The 22,194-nt window shown below is 41.4% G+C and overlaps 1 protein-coding gene across 1 annotated transcript in view; it reads right to left on the bottom strand.

Annotated features, from left to right (window-relative positions):
• The window catches only part of nkd1 (NKD inhibitor of WNT signaling pathway 1), a 45,024-nt gene that overhangs the window by 12,695 nt on the left and 10,135 nt on the right, over window positions 1–22,194 (bottom strand). Inside the window, exon 4 of the mRNA XM_058089021.2 lies at window positions 653–710. Coding sequence (XP_057945004.2) covers window positions 653–710 — 58 coding nt within the window. The remainder of the gene's footprint in view (window positions 1–652; window positions 711–22,194) is intronic.

The following is a 22,194-nucleotide window of genomic DNA, read 5'->3' on the forward strand; positions in this document are numbered from 1 at the left end:
TTCCTTCCTTCCTTCCTTCCTTCATGCCTTCCTTCATGCCTTCCTTCCTCCCTTCATGCCTTCCTTCCTTCATGCCTTCCTCCCTTCCTTCCTTCATTCCTTCCTTCCTTCCTCCCTTCCTCCCTTCCTTTCATCCATCACCTTTCTCATATTCTGCGTGGGTGTCGCCGGCTCTCACCCAATCCTGACTTTGAACAGGAAGGGGAGGCTTCCAAATCCAGGATCATGTCACACCAGGGGGGAATCTTTGCGCTGAGGGGGGGGGCAGGGGGGGGGGGGGGTAAATCTAAGTGGGATGGGGGTGGAGAAGCAGGAGGGAAAGTAAAGGGGACCTCATCAGCACATTGCTGGGGCTTAGAGGAGGGTGTGTGCCATAGGGGGTTGGTAGTGGTGGGTTCCAACCACAGTTGGAAAAAAAATAAAAATAAAAAACATGTCTGCTCAATACAGTTACAATAGCGCTGCTACTGGAGACAGGCGTGGAAAAACACAGCTCATTAGCATTAAAGCTACAGACACGCAGTGATTACAGTGCTTTTAAACAGTCCAAAAAAACAATCTAAAAAAACACATCCACTTCTGTAGAACCCCTGAGACCAAAATGGAACCTTTAACACGGTATCTTTCAATGACGACATAAAGCAGTCCTCACCTTCTAAGCGGTAGTGCTCATCTCCAATCCCCCGAGCGCACGCTTCATTGATGGAGTCCTGCAAACCGAGAGAGAGAGAGAAGAAAACACCAGAGTCATAAATCACCAAGTCTCTCATTCGGTCACATAAAAACAAACAGTGCAAATCCACAGCACGGCATTCCCACATGGCGTGGCATCCCGACATCTAACCATGGGCAGTCATACGTGGGTACACAAACAAGGTTTTACATGGGGTATAGCGACATAATTGCAGACTTGGAGTATATTACACCAGACAGGCAGTCGGGGGGAAAAGATGCTAGCAGGGCTAACAGACGTTGCTATTTCTGGTTTTACTGTAGTTTTACAAGAAAGACCCCCCCCCCTTCCACTTTTTCCACGCAGCTCAAAATGCATAGCATGTGATCTCCCCTTTGCACCGCGCAACACCGCGGCTCAGCTATCCAAGTGGCTGTCATTTGTCATTCAAAAGACGACAAGCATGCATCCAAGCCGGCATTGAATGCAGGCCACATATCCGTCAAGCAGAAGAGCTCAAACCCTGATCTGGCTTTTCTATCGCAGGGTGTCAGACAGCGGAGGCAACAAAGTGAGCACAATATTTCCACCAAGGGGAACGGGGAACATTTATTATACGTCTAGTGGTACCTTTGGGGTGTCATCTTGTGAGATTAAAATTTGGCAAGGTTTCCGGTTCAGAGCATAAATATTTTATTTATTTCATTCATTCATTTTCTACCGCTTTTCCTCACGACGGTTGCAGGGGTGCTGGAGCCTATCCCAGCTGTCTTCGAGTGAGAGAGGCGGGGTACACCCTGGACTGGTGGCCAGCCAATCACAGGGCACATATAGACAAACAACCATTCACACTCACATTCATACCTATGGACAATTTGGAGTCGCTAATTAACCTAGCATGTTTTTGGAATGTGGGAGGAAACCGGAGTACCCGGAGAAAACCCGCGCATGCACGGGGAGAACATGCAAACTCCACACAGAGATGGCCGAGGGTGGAATTGAACCCTGGTATCCTAGCTGTAAGGTCTGCGCGCTAACCACTCAACCCACTCAACTGTTGTTATTATTATTATTATTATTATTATTCACTCATAAATTCATTAATTTTCTACAGCTTTTTCCTCACGAGGTTCGCGGGGGTGCTGGAGCCTATCCCAGCTGTCTTCGACACCCTGGACTGGTGGCCAGCCAATAACAGGGCACATATAGACAAACAACCATTCACACTCACATTCATACCTATGGACAATTTGGAGTCGCTAATTAACCTAGCATGTTTTTGGAATGTGGGAGGAAACCGGAGTCCCATTAGAAAACCCACACATGCACGGGGAGAACATGCAAACTCCACACAGAGATAGCCAAGGGTGGAATTGAACCCTGGTCTAACCACTCGACCACCATGCAGCCTGGGACCAGATCAAATAAATTAATTTCATAGAAAAACCGCATGAACGGACAGACCCCTTTTTTTCATATAGTCTCCTTGTCTCAGTGGGTGGAGGCGGGGCCGCTAGCATACACACAGGATAGTGTAACATAGAAGAAATGATATTTGTAGACTTATTTTGCATTCTTGTTGACCCAATCTGGTTGATCGCGACACTCCAAGTAGTAGCTAATAAAATGCCAATCAGGCCCTCGCATCATCTTACCATAACCAATTCCACCGTATCAATTCTACCGTATCATACCAACATCCTCATAGCCGCTAATGCTAACATGTATGACGTATACATGTAAAAATAAAGCTCAACCATCCATCTTTTTTTTTCCGAGTGTGGGAGGTGCAACGCATTGAGAAGATTTCTCAGTAATCCACAGGAGGCAGAAGGTCACAAATGTGCGAGCCCACCCTCTATAGTGCTCGCTGTGCGGTCAGCGTGGGTGGTCCCAGGAGGAGAATATTGGAACCTGCTGCCCCCCCCCAACTGGCTGTAACTCTTGTAAAATGTCAAATCCATGAAAGTGAATTCCGGTCAATAAATGCAAAAGACGAGGAGGTTGCTGCGTGGTCGATATAAGACGGAAAACACGGATCATGACTGGAATTTGTTGGATTTGTGGAACAATTTTTGTAATAACTTTTGACCTTTTGACAAACACGAAGGAAAAATAAGTCTGTAACATTAGCCACGTTTACATGAGTTTTTCTCTTTCCGAATGGAATCTTTCCGAAAACAATAGTATACATGGAAAGGAATTTTCCAATCTCTTGTCTACATGCGCCGCTATAATCAACCAGAATAGTCAATGGGGCATGCCCAGTAAAACTTAAACATCGACATCACGTGATACCGACTTCCTCGAGTTTTTCTTTCACTTGTTGGAATAACTCCGTATTACGACTTTTTCGTTCGTCCAGTCTTGGAATTTAGTTTGAATCAAAAACAAACTTTCCGCAGAATTCCAGTGCCGATTGCTCGCCTCCATTTTTTAAAATCGAAGAACATCTCGAGCTGCGTGTTACGTTATATCTCAGCATTCGCTGAAAGAACGCACCCGGGAACAGGAAAAGATAAAGTTCAATCTTGCTAATATTTTATAATTAAACTCGGGACATGTTTTATAAAAGTGGACTTGTGAATGGCGTATAGAAGGGTTTAGATTCTGTTCCACAGATGGCGCTAATGCACACCAAAGCTGCTTGCCAACCGCCAATAAACAACAGAAGAAGAAAAACACCAGGAAGAAGAACGCAGTCTGACAACTTTCCGTTTGAGCGGGTACAAGATTCCTCAATCGGATTGGGGAAACTGTTACATTTGTTCACTTCCTGCTTTCCTAATATAATTCAAGTTTTTTTTATTAATTAAAAAAATAAAAATAAAAATAAAAATAAAAATAAAAATAAAAATAAAAATAAAAATAAAAATAAAAATAAAAATAAAAATAAAAATAAAAATAACCCAACATATAAGTGTTTCAAATGTACTTCTTCCCTGAGATCATATTTCTCCTCTCTTGTAGAGAAGTATTGGATGACATTTTTAGCTAATTGGTTATTTTTAGCCTTATGTATTATTTTAGATGTTTGAAGATGAACTATATCAGCAAGTTGAATTATTTGTCATTTTAGAAATAAGGAGTTAGTATGTTCTCTGTAGGCGGCATTATGAATTATCCTTACTGGCCTTTTTTGCAGTACATTTAGCGAGTGAAGATTGCTTTTATAGTTATTATCCCATATTTCCACACAATAATTAAGATATGGTAGAACCAGAGAGCAATAAATAACTTAAAAGAATAGTCCCATATCAAATTCAAAACTATTTTTCTAAAGTTCAAGAGTTGTAAAGGACTTCCAAAGGTGGGTCATTCGCAGACAATAAAATATGTTTGAAAAGGAGCCGGATACAGCAGATTTGATGTCATCCTCCCACTTTTCCAAGACTCGGCCATTACTGACTACTGAATCGTTTGTGGGTGAATTCACACCAACTTCCCTTATTCAGACATAAGCGCTCGGTTCCACTTGGATGCTATTTTTTTTGCAATTTTCATTTTTTTGTGATAAACGGTGTAAAATTGCTGAGGGGTTAGCCAGGAACATGAGAAACAGCAGAAGAAAGGAATGTGCTAATTGCTTGTTGTCTGCAGTGATGGATGGAAGCCACGTTATTAGCATGCTAGAAGGACTGCTGGATCTCTTCTGGTCAGTGTTAAAAATGGGAAAATATCCTCGCCTTTTGTTGCCTTTACACACACACACACACACACACACACACACACACACACACTTCCTCTTCCTCTCTGGCAGTCCCTAAGTCCCTAAATGCTAATGGATAAAAGGGAAGGAAACAAAAACTTTTTGAACACTTGCCAGCTGAAAAAAAAAAAATCCATACGACCATTACAAAATATGGACAAAAATATCGGGACAAGTGGGCATTCCTCTAAAAACAAAAGGGCAGCGATTTGCTGTACGCTCCGTGGCATGCCCAGAAATACTAATTTGTGATATAGTCATGTTTGTACTCCGTAAATAAATACAATGCAGCGCAGCATTTGGCTAGCATCAATGGGAAGCTAGAGCGTCGGTCCTGTTTGGGAACACTTGGCCTTCCCGGGGAAGTACATAAACAAAGAACGACAAGCGAATAACGTAAATGCTAAAAGAATTTAATAAAATTAAATTGAAATAAAATAAAATTTAAATAAAAATTAAATAAAATTAAATAAAATTAAATAAAATTAAATAAAAGTAAATTGAATTAAATTGAATTAAATTGAAATAAAATAAAATAAAATAAAATAAAATATAAAAATAAAAATAAAAATAAAAATAAAAATAAAAATAAAAATAAAATTAAAATTAAAATTAAAATTAAAATTAAAATTAAAATTAAAATTAAAATTAAAATTAAAATTAAAATTAAAATTAAAATTAAAATTAAAATTAAAAATAAAAATAAAAATTAATTGCTTGTTGTCTGCGGTGATGGATGGAAGCCACGTTATTAGCATGCTAGAAGGACTGCTGGATTTCTTCTGGTCAGTGTTAAAAAATGGGAAAAATGTTAAAAAATAAAAATAAAAATAAAAATAAAAATAAAAATAAAAATAAAAATAAAAATAAAAATAAAAATAAAAATAAAAATAAAAATAAAAATAAAAATAAAAATAAAAATAAAAATAAAAATAAAAATAAAAATAAAAATTTCATCGTATCGGTCCAGTTTTCTCAAAGCGACAGCTTCATGTCACTTCCCAGAGTTTCTGGAGGCTTCAAGGCATAAGGACACGACTCTCCAGTCCCAAATCAACAATTTTCCAGATGTGATGTTAAATGTTCTGGCAGAATTGTTGCACTCAAGCGCTCCTGCTTTCAACAGCAGCCAGGTCCTTCGGAGCTTCTTGCAGATTGTGTGTTTTAAACGTGTTCGAGCTCCTTCACGGATTTAGTGATTTATGGCCGACTGTAACATAGAAGCTTGTGTGCCGGTCCTATTACGGCATCCTCGCTACGGTACTCGCTGACTGTTTGGCTTGGCGCTGGCTCATATTTGGCAAACGGTACGAACAAAGTGCATACAATATGCATTCAAAGCTGCCAGAGACACATTATCATGTTTAATAAAATATGTCATATATTGTCAAATATTGCATATTTAGCATCTCATGGAGATTCTTATGACGTGCTTTCAGAGAGGAGTTGCAGAAATCAAAAAGGGCAGTGCGCGTACCCTGGCGCAAAGAAAGCGGCCGCTGGCATCCTACTGACTTTGGCACTGCACACGCGGACTTACTGGCATCCCCCCCCTCCCCCCCGTCCCGTTTGAAAGCAAAAAGTTAAATTATACGTAATATGTACTTGAATGTGATTGTGGGAAAGTCCCACAAGGCCTCTCGGTCTGCCTCGGCAAGCCGCCACACAGGCTGACAATTTATGCGGGCGACGACAGCTCCCCCTGATCGAGCGCCAGGGCCCGGTCGAGGCAGGACCTCTGGAGCTGCGGCGGCGGCGGTAGTGGTGGTAGTGGCGGTGGTGGTGGTGGTGGTGGTGGCGGCTACTGGCGCTCCATCAAAACCCAGGAAAGATCTCATTAGGGGCTGCGTCTGGAGGCCTCCTGCACCATCCCTTAACTGGTGTGAGGAAACACCTTCAGGAATGTGACGTTTGTGTGTGGGGTAAGAACGTAGGAATAGTGGCGGTGCGTTGGCAAGCACACAACCTCCTACTTTGTCGTTTCGAGTACCGCTGAGGTTGCAGACGTTTGGGGGAAAAAAGCAACAGGTGAGGCGACAGTGGCCCTTTTCATATGGCCTATTAAAGAGATTTTTCCAGCTTTTTTTCTGATCCGCGTTTTGTCCGTGGATACAGAATGGGGGATCGAACTCAGATGTAGAATCAAAACTTAAAAAGACTCCCAAATCATCGTCATCGATGACATCGACATAAAAAATACGCCGAATTGCATGTGGACGAACCTTCACTCAGAATTAGTGGTGGGCAAAAGCGTTCATTTCAGTGAACAGGATCGTTCCGCTTCATTCAGTAAAAAGAGCCGTTCATTTCAGTCAATTGGTCGTTAGCCTCTGATCTCCCCCCTGTGCATAGACCCGAGTCTATGAGTCGAATCAGTCCGTTCACTCATGTTCACGTTCGTTCCGACTCAACAGCTCACCAACTAGTGCTGTGTCGGTCATGAATAAAACGGCCGGCGGACTGAACGGGTATTTTATGGGCGGTTCATTCGTTCGCAAAAAAGAACTAAAAATAAGTTTTAGAAATGATTTAAAAATTATAAATAAATTTAAAAAATAGAAAAAATTGCATTAATTTAACAAGAATAAAGTCTAAATATGAATTTTGTAAACTAGTGAGAAAAAAATTAAATTTTACAACAGTAAAGGAAAAATAACGGTTTTAGAAGCATAAAGTACTAAAATACTAAAAAAAAAATTCTTATGTATTTCTGTTTTATCATTTTTTTTAAAATAGACAAACCAAATAAAAAGGTGTAATTACTGAAAAATTAGGTTGCTGAAAAAGTTAGAATAAAATAAAGAATAAATAAAATAAAAATAAACATTTCCAAAAACAAAAACACACTAATCAGGTATTATATGGGCGGTTCATTCGTTCACAAAAAAGCGAGTTCTTTTGACCCGTTCGTTCACGAACGATTGGTTGTTTGTCTATATGTGCCCTGTGATTGGCTGGACACCAGTCCAGGGTGTACCCCGCCTCTCGCCCGAAGACAGCTGGGATAGGCTCCAGCATCCCCGCGACCCACGAAAATGAATGGTTGAAAAACATTGCCGCCATCGAGCCAAATGTCTTTGCATGGGCGCGACTTAGCAACTAAGTGTCCATAAGTCATTGACCATCTGTCCAATCATTATAAAACTTTGAAGGTACCTATAGTACATGTATAATATCGGGTATTCCAGGAGTATTTGCCACAAAGGGTCACTTACAGCCTTAAAAAATGAGGACTATGCGTCTATGACTCCCTAATGGAGAAGCCAGCTGTAGAACATCGGAATTGTGAAAAGGTCTTGTCCAGATGTGGTCCCGAAAGTTAAAAACCAAGTAAAAACAACAACACAAAACCTGCAAATTAACGTCTTGGTGTAGTGTTACTTCAAACAAAAACACCTCCAGAGAGGAAATACCTCTCCCCTTCCGCCATCCCAAAGAGTAAGCCGAGATACACAGGAGGCAGTTTCAAAGACCCGAGCAGCACAAACCGCTGGAACCCAAAACTGCGCCCCCCCCCCCACCCCACCCCCATCCTCCACCAATTGATGTCATGAAAACATAAACAAGCCGACAAACCCGCCTTCGTCAGACACCCGAGAGTCCGGTTGGGTGCGTTCCCCCCACTCCGGAGTGCTCCTTAACACGCCGCCCTGAGATGAAGCCAAGATAGATGGTTGCTGATATGAGTGAGGGAGAAGTCAGGCTTGGCCTTCAAAGGGGATCCGTTTGCACACATGAAATAAAGATCTCAGATAATCTCGTTGCAAAGCAAAGCTGACGCAAGCCGTGCACGGAGGGGAAGGCAGGAATGAGGGAGGGGGGGGGTAATCTTTAGACTGATCGTTACGGCAAATGAATGTCTCCACGTTGCTCTCCAGTCCAAAAGATAAATCTGTTATTTTCACTCATCGTTTGTTGAGATGCGTCAATTTTTTTGACTTGACTTCCAGAAAACACGGAACACCATACTTGGGTTCTCCTAAATGTCAAAGTTCATAAGAAGCAACGATAGGCATATAAAGGCAGTGCCAAGAGGAAGTCATGTTAGGTTTTTACAATGTGGTTTCGTATGATAAGAACCTCCAGCAGCGTCTGATGTCCGAAGCCGTTCTGTTCGGAGAACATGGTCACATGTCTGGTAGAGATTTCATTTTTCCCCACATGTCTGAATTCTTTTGACACTGCAGGTTTCTTTGTTGATATTGCGACAAAAACACAGGGCTTCCTTCCAAAAACTAAAAACAAAGCACCGTATGTATGCTGCACCACTGCTGTGGTAGGACCACCCAAAGTCTCGGAGGGTCTCGCCTTGACATCTTCATCAGAGCAATGACATGAATTTTGTTTTCTGGGGTTTCCGAAGTCAAAAAATCAGCTTGTGAAACGAACGAGACAAACAGTTTTCGAAAAAAAAAAAAAAAAAGAAGTGGAGCGCTAACTTCATCTACCAAGGGAACCCCACTCCATTTACATTGTCAATTTTTGTTAAGAAATACGATGACAGTAGCTAGGATATCAACTCTCCTATGCTACAAAAAAGTTGAGGGGACACAAACGTACTGACGCTAACTTTGCTCGCCTTCGGGAACCTCACTCCATTCATTTTCCTCCAGTGTGCTTGGTGGTTGTTGAGGAATTTGATGGCAGTAGATAAAAAAAACATTCCTATGCTGCAAAACTTGAGCGGGTACAGATTCATTGACACAAGCTTTGATTGCCTTCAGGAACCTCGCTACATTCATTGTCCTCATGTCTCGGAAAACTCTCGGAAAGTACCAAAACTGGGATTATACGTAGCTGTATTGCCACAATCATTTTATCAGTCACCCCACTCTGTATGTACCCCAACAGCTCCTTTAACGGTTATTCATTACAAGTGCAGGTTGAACACAGGCTAACTCAGAATGGTATTAAATGGACCTGAAGCTCAGAGCTACACCTGTGTATTCAAAAGCACAAGTCAACTGGAGCAAAATAAAGCAGGTAAACACACTTGTACGTATCGGACATGACGAGACAGAGACGTATTGGCACGCTACCTTAGCCTGGATAGGGAACCTCGCTCCAATCAGTGCACCGGTGTGTGATATATTGCACTCTACACTCTGTATGTACCCCAACAACTCTAACGGTTATTCTTTATGAGCGGAGGTTGAACACAGGCTAACTCAAAATGGTATTAAATGGACCTGAAGCTCAGAGCTACACCTGTGTATTCAAAAGCACAAGTCAATTGGAGCAAAATAAAGCAGGTAAACACACTTGTACGTATCGGACATGACGAGACAGAGACATATTGGCACGCTACCTTAGCCTGGATAGGGAACCACACTCCAATCAGTGCACCGGTGTGTGATATATTGCACTCTATACTCTGTATGTACCCCAACAGCTCCTTTAACGGTTATTCATTACGAGTGCAGGTTGAACACAGGCTAACTCAAAATGGTATTAAATGGACCTGAAGCTCAGAGCTACACCTGTGTATTCAAAAGCACAAGTCAATTGGAGCAAAATAAAGCAGGTAAACACACTTGTACGTATCAGGCATGACTAGACAGAGACGTATTGACACGCTACCTTAGCCTGGATAGGGAACCTCACTCCAATCAGTGCACCAGTGTGTGATATATTGCACTCTATACTCTGTATGTACCCCAACAGCTCCTTTAACGGTTATTCTTTATGAGCGCAGGTTGAACACAGGCTAACTCAAAATTGTATTAAATGGACCTGAAGCTCTGAGCTACACCTGTGTATTCAAAAGCACAAGTCAATTGGAGCAAAATAAAGCAGGTAAACAAACTTGTACATATCAGACATGAAGAGACAGAGACGTATTGACACGCTACCTTAGCCCGGATGGGGAACCTCACTCCAATCAGCGCACCGGTGTGTGATATATTGCACTCTACACTCTGTATGTACCCCAACAGCTCCTTTAACGGTTATTCTTTATGAGCGGAGGTTGAACACAGGCTAACTCAAAATTGTATTAAATGGACCTGAAGCTCAGAGCTACGCCTGTGTATTCAAAAGCACAGGTCAATTGGAGCATAACAAAGTAGGTAAACACACTGGTATATATCAGGCATGACTAGACAGAGACGTATTGACACGCTACCTTAGCCTGGATAGGGAACCTCACTCCAATCAGTGCACCAGTGTGATACATTGCACTCTATTGCACAAATTTAAGTTATAAGTGACCAATTCTGTTCCTTCTTGGTAGAAACCAAGGGGTCCCAACCAGAAGTGCTTAGGGTGCGATATAATATATGGAGGCAAAGGAACATCCACTTTGAGACCACATGCTCAGCAATCAAAAACCACAAAAAACTTCTCTCCCCTGAGTCTCCACCACGCTAACCGCCTCGCCCCGTCACTCCACCACCACTCTTATTGGCTGCACTGAATGCATTAGCAACCCGAAGACAGAAGACCCCCGCGCCATTTGGCCATCTAAGACAGGCACCTTCTCTGCAGACTTTGCGGCCCCACGCCTGACACCACCTCCCGTCACGGCACACCCCGCGTTCTCTTTCCTGCGCCCCCAGGAAGCAAATTATAGCCACAAAGTCGGCGTCCGTCAGCAGGCAGTGTCGCAGGAAGCTGGGCTGTGATTAAAATGCTGCATGGTCAGTGACACCATGGGGGGGGGGGGGCGGGTTCGGTTCTGGCATGTTTCCACATGCCAGAAGGGTTACCATCGCAACACCGGTCATGGAGAGAGTCACCACACCACACACCCAGACAACAGGCGTGCACGTTCAGTACAATCATAATAACTGGACTTGACAGCCAAATCCCAACGCTGATCCAATTTATTTGGAGATTTTCCGAACAAATAACGGAAGTAGAAATAACCCTCTTAAGGGTCACCATCATAAAACCTTCAATTGGACAAACAATGTTTTTTTAGTCAAATATCCACATTCAGGGCTGCACGGTGGACTAGTGGTTAGTGCGCAGACCTCACAGCTAGGAGACCCGAGTTCGATTCCACCCTCAGGAGTGGAGTTTTACGTAGGTTTTCTCTAGGTACTCCGGTTTCCTCCCACATTCCAAAAACATGCTAGGTTAATTAGCGACTCCAAATTGTCCATAGGTATGAATGTGAGTGTGAATGGTTGTTTGTCTATATGTGCCCTGTGATTGGCTGGCCACCGGTCCAGGGTGTACCCCGCCTCTCGCCCGAAGACAGCTAGAATAGGCAAGATAACAAGTGTAAAAAGAAGTTAACCACAGTTCACATTGAGACACAAAAACATCAAAACCCTCCCTGTTCCCCTGAACGGGGCACATCTGCAAAAAGCGCTGCCTTTTCTGAAGGTGTAATGCAAAAAAAGCCTGTCAAAGGTCCTCTACATCAGGGGTCCCCAATCGCCGGGCCGGGGACCGGTACCGGTCCGTGGCGCATTTGTTACCGGGCCGCACAGAAATAATAAATAATTTATTAACGACTCACTGTCTTCCATTACACCTAGATGGGACCATGTTGTGTCAACGAAACGAGCTCAGGCCTTGGTTATATTTTCCCTGCACTTCATGGGTGTCTTTGGGCGAGAGGCGGGGTACACCCTGGACTGGTGGCCAGCCAATCACAGGGCACATATAGACAAACAACCATTCACACTCACATTCATACCTATGGACAATTTGGAGTCGCCAATTAACCTAGCATGTTTTTGGAATGTGGGAGGAAACCGGAGTACCTAGCCGAGGGTGGAATTGAACCCTGGTCTCCTAGCTGTAAGGTCTGCACGCTAACCACTCGACCGTCGTGCCGCCCTTTCCTGCATTTAATTTGCTTTTAGTCCCGTTGTGTTATTTTATATTTGCAGTATTTTTATATTTCTATTGCCGGTCCGTGAAAAAAAGACCCAAATCACACCGGTCCGTGGTCCGTGCTCCACATATCAGGATTATGAAAGATCCTCCATATAACAGAAGCACTCTTGCTATTTTTGAGAAGCGACTGCAAAAATGTTAGTCAAAGCTTCTCTATAGCGCTGTTGTTTTTTAAGAATCTACTGCAAAATTAAAAATAATCAAAGATCCTCTCTTTATGACAGGATGACCTATTGCAAAAATACTATTCAAAGATCATTACTAAGACTAGAAAGACACAAATCTGTGTCAAAAATCAGCCCACCAACTGAATATCCCTTCTTTAGAGGTCTATTTGATCCCCAGTTTTTGGTTGAATGACGCGACATTACAAATTATTCCACTTTGGAAGTCTTTAAACTTGTTTGTTTTTCCCCAAAAAAGAAGCAAGCAGCAATGGAGCACAGGCACCAATCATTCTCCAAGCAAGTCATGTGACTTGGCCCACAAAAAAAAAAAAACGCCCCCCCGCCTCCTGACAGGCTGCGTGGAATATTAGCCGAGATTTACAGCCCTCAATTCTGCAGCCTCAGAAACATGCTGATGTCGAGTAATCCCCCGCCCTTTCTTTTTTTTTTTTTTTTTTTTTTGGCGTGTGAAGTTGGCAGACGTTTTTAATGATCCATTTACTAAACTTTTACACCTGCAAAGATAAGCTTTTTTTTTTTTTTAATAGCTCGGTGCGCCCGCGGGATCTCAACCCTACCTGTTACTCAAGCCAACAGCCTTTATTAGCGCTTGAAAAAACATACGAGCGCCGCAATTAACATTTATCACAGTGTTTATCAAAGCATTATCGCGGCAGAAGGGAGGAGTGGGGGCGGGGGTTGAGGGGAGAATGGGGGGGGTTGGGGTTGGGGTTTTGGGCGGGGAGGGATACAATATGTCAAGATCAAGAGTCTAACCGCATGATTGCCCCTGCAGCAATTTACAGGAACAGCAACTGCCTCTTTTTGCACAGCCTGCTTTGTGCACAAGAAAGAGTCTCAATCACCTTTTATAGACAAAAAAAATTAATAAACATTTTTAAAAAGCACACACTGCTTAAACGGCAAAGAAACCCAGGCACTGACAGGAGGTTATGCTGATAAATTAGCATCAGATGTTGTGAAAGCTCCAAGTACCAAGGATGGACATGGGAATAATATTTTTTGAAGATCAAGAATTCATCTATAGTCTTTTTTTTTCACACTTCTTTCTGTGTGAACCAGAAATTAAAAGGCAGAACCTGGAACCTGAAGCTCAGAGCTACACTTCCTGATATAAATGCAGCCCTAAGAAAGTTAAGTCATCCTTATTGCTCAGAAATATTGATTTCAGCCGGAAAGTACAGGAGCTGATCGGACACTGATGTATTCACATGCTAACTTTTCCAGCCAGGGGAACCCCACTCCATTCATTTTCCAAAATGTAAAAATGTAAAAATGTAAAAAAGCAAAAAATGTAAAAAAAAAATGTAAAAAAGTAAAAATGTAAAAAAAAGGAAAAAAAGGAAAAAAAGTAAAAATTAAAAAATTAAAAAATTAAAAAAAATTCAAAAATTCAAAAATTTAAAAATATTAGGAAAGCAGGAAGTGAACAAATGTAACAGTTACTGATTGTAAAAGTACCAGATGGGGGGGTAGGATTTAATAAGCTTTGCTTCTTCCTACTCCTTTTGGACATGTGGAACTGGGAACTGATTATGGGATGCACTCAATTGGAATCTGATGCATGTTCAAATGAAATAAAACCATTACCAGTGATGCAATAAACAAATGTTATGTGATTCTTTTTATGCATTAAAATGTAAAACAAGTCGGTGCCGACCCAAACACAAGAGGAGGGTCAAGGCGCCTTCTTCTGCTGCAGTCAATAAACTCCACTTTGGGACACAGCGTTCCAAAGGATGAGCTGTGGTTTGGAATGGAGAGGAGTCAGACCGTGGCTTGGCCCTGATCTACAGGTGCCCGCCCGCCGCCTGCCAAAAGTGACAAATTAGCCCCTCTGAATATTCAAAGTAAAGCCGGCTTCCAAAAGAAAGGCTGAAATGACACGTCTCATTTCCACGAGCTTGTTTGGATGCGCTTGGATGTCTCGGCTCTGTCCTCCAAGGAAGTGAGTCATCTCTGGAGAGGCGCAACGTTCCCACACGTGTCACCGGTTAATGGAAAGCAGGGCGGATTAGAAGAGCCCAGACGACTTGGTGGCAGCCAGCCTGCCTGCGGGTTTAAGTACGGTGCGCGCTACACGGGTCTGGAGGGTCTTTAACAATTAGTCAAAGTCGTCGCTGGCAGAGACCGACTTCAGACGCCAGCTTGGAGTGCACGTGGGAGGAAGTCTACCTCCGGGGCACCGACAAAGTGACAGGTACTTCAACCTTTCAGCGGCGCAGACAAATGAAAGGAAACACTTTCACTTGACAATGTCAATGTCAAAACCGCAAGTCAGACCTTGAAGGGTCCCTCTTTGAACTCATTTGTTGATCACAAGACTGTCGGCTTCCTCTTGAAGACAAAGATTCTCATTTGTCCCTGGCTCAAGGGAGCAGAGTTTTAATCAGGGATAGGCATTTGACTACATTTCCTTGGTGGACGATGGGAAAAATTGACTGTCAAATAAATCAGTTGGGATCTTTGGTCTGAACTCCCATTTTTAATGCCGGTGTAATATTGAGAAGTTTGTTGTGAAATGTTGAAGCACCTTGGATTTCTTTATGAAGTTGTCCTAAAAAGGTTCAACGAAAATCGAAAAGTACAAAAACCGAGGTAATTTTTTTTAGGAATAAATCAAATCCAGACACCAAAAACGGCATTTTAATTGAGAATAATTAGTTTTTACGAGGGTAGGGTGATATTTTTTAATTTTAATAAAAAATGTATTTTCGTTATATGGCTTAAGGCTACAAGCTTTTTATACTAGACTGTGCTGAATTTATATTTTATATCATCATATCGGGATACAGCCCAAAAATATCAGTATATATGCTTAAGTCAAATAACTGGTACTTGCAGCTCTCTTGCCCCATGGAGTGTTATTTTGCAGCCGCACTCAATTAAAGTCAAAGTTTGGGCACTCAATTTTGTAGAATGAGAATAGTTATAGTTTTTACGAGAGTTGGGCGATATTTTTTATATTATTTCATTATATGGCTTAATGCTACTAGCTTTTTATACAAGACTGTGCTGAATTTATATTTTATATCGTCATATCGGGACACAGCCCAAAAATATCAGAATATATGCTTAAGTCAAATAACTGGTACTTGCAGCTCTCTTGCCCCATGGAGTGTTATTTTGCAGCCGCACTCAATTAAAGTCAGTGTTTGGGCACTCAAATTAAGCAAAGCTTATTAAATCCTACCCCTCCATCTGGTACTTTTACAATCACTAACTGTTACATTTGTTCACTTCCTGCTTTCCTAACATAGTTAAATTTTAAAATTTTAAAAATTTTAAAATTTTTTAAATTTTAAATTTTTAAATTTTTAAATTTTTAAATTTTTTAAATTTTTAAATTTTTAAATTTTTAAATTTTTACATTTTTAAGGAATAAAACAAAGAATACAATGGGAATATTTGGGTCCATGTATTTATCCATGTATGGATAAAGTTACCCCAAACAGAAACTTGCAACACTGGAAGCAAACACTGCAACTTGGCAATCATTGCGATAAAACTGTAAACTGATCGCTTTCAACTATCTGAACTCACATTTCCTGCACCTTGTAACCATCTCAAGTGTTCATGTTCCCCAAATGAGTGCCCCCCCCCAGCCCCCACCCCACGGTGCCAAGGTGGCTATATCATCTTCTTTTACGGCGCATACTCAGTCATCCACACGGGAGGCGTGTTTGGCGCAGACTTCCTGCCAGCCACAAGCCACCACCTCTATAAACATCCGTCACATCTGACCTTTTAACTGCGCGCACCTAAAAAATCTCTAATTACAAAGCGAGTAAACACAGCGTCAGAAATAGACGCTCCAACTACTGTACGCGAACACGCCACAGCGAGAGGCACGTTTCTATTCATAGCAGGCTGGAATTAATGGCTTGTGTCACTGCCGGGCCATAATGAACTTGGGAGCAGCGCGCATGACCAACATGCAACATGTAATTAAATCACATAAGCACTAACATTTTGTTTAAATGACGTCCGAAGGGAGAAAAAAAAAACACCCTCAAATGGTCGTGCGTGTGCTCTGCTCGTACGGTTCATTTGGTCAGGAGTGAAACTCTGCATTGAATATAACGTACATTTTTTTTTTAGAGAATTATAGGTTTATACGCAAAAAAATATTAATGACGTATAGATTAAACTGAGACTTTGTCCCAATGACAGGTGTTTTCCTTGGGCTCTCGATTTCGTGGAACGATACGATTTGTTACGTGCAATATGGTACAAAAACAGAGGAAATATTTTGCAGGCAGTTTTTAACTAAAATTATTTTTTTAGAGAATTATGGTTTTACACGCAAAAAAATATTAATGACATATAGATTGAACTCGATGCCGACTCTGAGACTGTCCCCATAACAGGTGTTTTCCTTGGACTCTCGATTTCGTGGAACGATACGATTTGTTACGTGCAATATGGTACAAAAACAGGCAATATTTTGCAGACAGTTTTTGACTAAAATGATTTTTTTAGAGAATTATGGTTTTATACACAAAAAAAATATTAATGACGTATAAATTGAACTCGATGCCGACTGAGACTGTCCCCATGACGGGTGTTTTCCTTGGACTCTCGATTTCGTGGAACGATACGGTTTGTTACGTGCAATATGGTACAAAAACAAAGGCAATATTTTGCAGACAGTTTCTGACTAAAATAATTTTTTTTAGACAATTATGGTTTTATACACAAAAAAATATTAATGACGTATAAATTGAACTCGATGCCGACTCAGAGACTTTGTCCCCATGACGGGTGTTTTCCTTGGACTCTCGATTTCGTGGAACGATACGGTTTGTTACGTGCAATATGGTACAAAAACAGAGGCGATATTTTGCAGACAGTTTTTGACTAAAATGATTTTTTTAGAGAATTATGGGTTTATACGCAAAGAAATATTAATGACGTATAAATTAAACTTGATGCCGACTCGGAGACTTTGTCCCCATGACGGGTGTTTTCCTTGGGCTCTCGATTTCGTGGAACGATACGGTTTGTTACGTGCAATATGGTACAAAAATAGAGGCAATATTTTGCAGTTTTTGACTAAAATGAATTTTTTTGAGAATTATGGGTTTATACACAAAAAAATATTAATGACATATAAATTGAACTCGATGCCGACGCTGAGACTTTGTCCCCATGACGGGTGTTTTTCTTGGACTCTCGATTTCGTGCAACAATACGGTTTGTTATGTGCAATATGGTACAAAAACAGGCAATATTTTGCAGACAGTTTTTGACTAAAATGATTTTTTTAGAGAATTATGGGTTTATACGCAAAAAAAAATATTAATGACATATAGATTGAACTCAATGCCGACGCTGAGACTTTGTCCCCATGACGGGTGTTTTCCTTGGGCTCTCAATTTCGTGGAACGATATGATTTGTTACGTGCAATATGGTACAAAAACAGAGGAAATATTTTGCAGGCAGTTTTTAACAAAAATTATTTTTTTAGAGAATTATGGTTTTACACGCGAAAAAATATTAATGACGTATAAATTGAACTCGATGCCGACTCTGAGACTTTGGACCCACGACGGGTGTTTTCCTTGGGCTCTCAATTTCGTGGAACGATACGGTTTGTTACGTGCAATATGGTACAAAAACAGAGGCAATATTCAAAATTCCCTCAATAAAGTACCGGTAGCACTCGTGCAGCCTCAGACCATCCTTTACTGAAAACAAGACACAATTTCCTTGATACTCACTTGCTGTATTGACTGAAACAACTGATTGAGGTGCTTTGCTGGACCTTGAAAATAAATATAAACAGACTGCTTGGCAAAATCGAGGAAGTTCATGCAGTAAGCTAACCCCATAATGATGGAGTGATTAAGCTAACTTAGCTGGGAAAGGCATGGGCTAAGACGTCTAAAACGATGGGCGTTGCATTTGTTAAGTCTATAGTATATTCTTTAAAATAGGGAATAATTACACACTAACTTTAGCACTAACTATACCATGTAAAAATGTGACAAAAATTGAACCAGAGGTTTGTTTTTTTTTTAGTAATTTAGTAACTATAAGTCACACTTTTTGTTCATAGGTTGGCTGTTCCTGCGACTTATACTCCAGAGCGACTTATAAATGAAAAAAGTGTTTATGTTACATAAACACTGGACATCTTTTGTGTTCATGTTTATTTTTTGTGTAGCTGAATAAGCATTGTGTTAGCATATCTTACACCTACTCAGCCTGTTCTCTATTCTTTTATTGTTACAACTTGCCTTCCAAGATGACCTCATGTCTGTTTTGGTCAAGTAGTTCAAATAAATTACCCGCAAAAAAATGCAACTTATACTCCAGTGCGACTTATGTATGTTTTTTTTCTACCTAATTATGCATTTTTGGTCTTGTGCGACTTATACTCCAGTGCGACTTATGTATGTTTTTTTCTACCTAATTTTGCATTTTTGGCCTTGTGCGACTTATACTCCGAAGCGACTTATAGTCCAGAAAATCTGTAGTATTTTACAAACAAGTAGTTTGTAAAATAAATTACCCTCAAAAAATGCGACTTATACTCCAGTGCGACTTATGTATGTTTTTTTCTACCTAATTATGCATTTTTGGCCTTGTGCGACTTATACTCCAGTGCGACTTATAGTCCAGAAAATACAGTATTTGATCGCTGTGTGGATTGAGAAACTGAATATTTTAGATTAAGCTTGGAAATTGTAGCTAACGTGGTAGCCACTGGCTAAATATTTTAATTAATTTGTGAATACAAATAAAATGTTACACTTTACGATACACTTTGCATGCATAAAATTGTATGCATTTGTGCATTTATGTTTAAAAAGATTTTTAAAAGTACCTGGTTTGACTTAAAAAGATCCAAAAATGTAGGTCTTAGCCTTAACGACATCAGAATGATTTTTTTTTGCTGAAAGGATTTGGATGCCATCACTTTGCTTCAACCCTCCACAGCCATTAATGACGCAAACGGAGGATGAATACGAGGAGGCGGGGTCAAAGGTCCTTTCAAGGGAGCACAGGGTTCATCATCTTCATTTCCAGCGTCCACACTCGGGCACCTGTGGAGCATAAACACTCCAGCAGAGGCGAGGACGGACAGCCTTCATTTGAGCTCCTCTGTTTATCTTCCCTTCCTCGCAAAACATCCCCTAGCAGACAATCCAGGCCTGGCGCCACAGGAAGAGCTGAGGAACCGCCGCCACAATGCTCTCCCGGATCTGTTTACCTTAGCGCGCTTCTTTGATTCTACCTCAGGTGGCCTTTTGGCCTCCGTAGAGCAAAAAAAAAAAAAAACCAACCACGGCAAGAGTCGCCCACGTTGGAATGAGACAAACTCGAAGACGTTTGCATACGTTTGCATGCATCATCTCAAGAGGGACCATTTTATGGAGATGTTCAGCAGCCACTTTGGAGAAATTATTCAGCATTTACACGACGGGCCGGAACGCAATCCACAAGTGAGGGGATGGTGGGGTGGGGGGGGTAGGCGGTAAACAAACAAGGGAGAATTATTCAGGGTTTAAACACTTAAACACCCACTTGAGCAGAGCCTTTTAAGTGGGTGATTAAAATGAGCACGGAGCGCACACACACACACACAAGAGGAGATCGGCGGTGCCACTACGGGAGCGCCACACACACACACCTTTAATTTCCGCCCCAGGAGCCACGCACTCTTACACACAAAAAACATTATTTTCTTTCTCAATTAATCTGCAAATTATTTCAATTAATCAAGTAATCCGCTGATATTCAATATGGCAATAAAGGTAATTCCACATGATTCGACGACAGTTGTGTAAATAACCTGAGTACCGGTAATATTCATTCATTTTCTACCGCTCACGAGGGTCGCAGGGGGTGCTGGAACCTATCCTAGCGGGGTACACTCTGGACTGGTGGCCAGCCAATCCCAGGGCACATATAGACAAACAACCATTCACACTCACATTCATACCTATGGACAATTTGGAGTGGCTAATTAACCAGTCCAGTGTTTATGTAACATAAACAGTTTTTTCATTTATAAGTCGCTCCGGAGTATAAGTCGCGCAAGGCCAAAAATGCATAATTAGGTAGAAAAAAACTTACATAAGTCGCGCAAGGCCAAAAATGCATAATTAGGTAGAAAAAAACATACATAAGTCGGACTGGAGTATAAGTCGCGCAAGGCCAAAAATGCATAATTAAGTAGAAAAAAAACGTACATAAGTCGTACTGGAGTATAAGTCGCATTTTTGCGGGTAACAAACAGTTTTTTCATTTATAGGTCGCTCCGGAGTATAAGTCGCGCAAGGCCAAAAATGCATAATTAGGTAGAAAAAAACATACATAAGTCGGACTGGAGTATAAGTCGCGCAAGGCCAAAAATGCATAATTAGGTAGAAAAAAACGTACATAAGTCGGACTGGAGTATAAGTCGCGCAAGGCCAAAAATGCATAATTAAGTAGGAAAAAAAAACATACATAAGTCATACTGGAGTATAAGTCGCATTTTTTGCAGGTAACAAACAGTTTTTTTCATTTATAAGTCACTCTGGAGTAAAAGTCGCACAAGGCCAAAAATGCATAATTAGGTAGAAAAAAACATACATAAGTCACACTGGCGTATAAGTCGCACAAGGCCAAAAATGCATAATTAAGTAGAAAAAAAAACATACATAAGTCATACTAGAGTATAAGTCGCATTTTTTGCGGGTAACAAACATTTTTTTTTCATTTATAAGTCGCTCCGGAGTATAAGTCGCAGGAACAGCCAACCTATGAAAAAAAGTGCGACTTATAGTCCGGAAAATACAGTAATTGGTTTAATCGATGTAGCTCTATTTCCAGTACATATGTAAAGCGATGTATATTGTGCAGGTTTGTGCGTGTATACCCTGCATACTTTACAAAGTACTTTACAAAGTGACACCACCAGCTACCTGCGCGACATGAATATTACGGCGTTTTCATGCGTTTTTTACCGTTTTTACCCTGTCGTCTGCATGCTAAAAACCCTTCCTGTTGTCGCTCGATCACTGCCAAGTGAACAGACTCTTTCACGGTTTGGAGTTTTCTTCTCAGGGCTTGTGTGCAGGAGGAAAATGTGCAGCCTGTGAAAGAGTTCTCCTCCAAAGAAAGTTGCAGTGGAACTTATCCCCAGTCTGCCTGTTCTTCCTTGTTCTTTTTTTTTTTGAGGAAAAAGGTCTTTCAGACATGTTCCCCTCAGCCTCCAAACGCGATAAAAGACAGGTTTGGCACCCCTTTTTTTTGCTGTTGTGTTTGTCAGCTTGACAAAGCCAAGGACCTTGGTCTGGATGCTGAAAGCACCTTTCAAATGCAGACTCCTCTTCCTCTCCCTTTTTGTCCGATTCCCACCTCCTCCACCACCGGCTGGCCTCTTGTGCATGCTGGTGTGACGTATGGCCCTCTCCCAGCAGGCTCGACCCTCCCTGTGATCCCAAGGGACGACGGCCTGTTGTTGCTCTTTGAAGAAAAAAAAAAAAAAAACGGGGGTAGGGGCGGGCGGGGGTACAAAGTTTGGAGGCACATTCTAAAAGGGAAGAAAAGCCTTGAGCCTTTAGGGCGGAGGGGTAGCACCTGGCCGGAGAGAGGCTGTGTGATTCTTAAAAGAAGCGTTCCCATGAGAGGATGGAGTGGAGGTCTTTAGGCTGCTCTTGAATGTGGGTGGGTCGCTTTGGTCGCATGCAATTGTTTTTCTTTTACTAAACCACCTAAAATTGCTTATTTGTTAAGGGTTTCGGCATATTTATCAGACACCACGCTGTAACTGCTT

This window comes from Doryrhamphus excisus, linkage group LG13 (genome assembly GCF_037039965.1).
Source record: "Doryrhamphus excisus strain RoL-2023G ecotype Guam linkage group LG13, RoL_Dexc_Guam_v1.1, whole genome shotgun sequence".
Lineage (NCBI taxonomy): Eukaryota > Metazoa > Chordata > Actinopteri > Syngnathiformes > Syngnathidae > Doryrhamphus > Doryrhamphus excisus.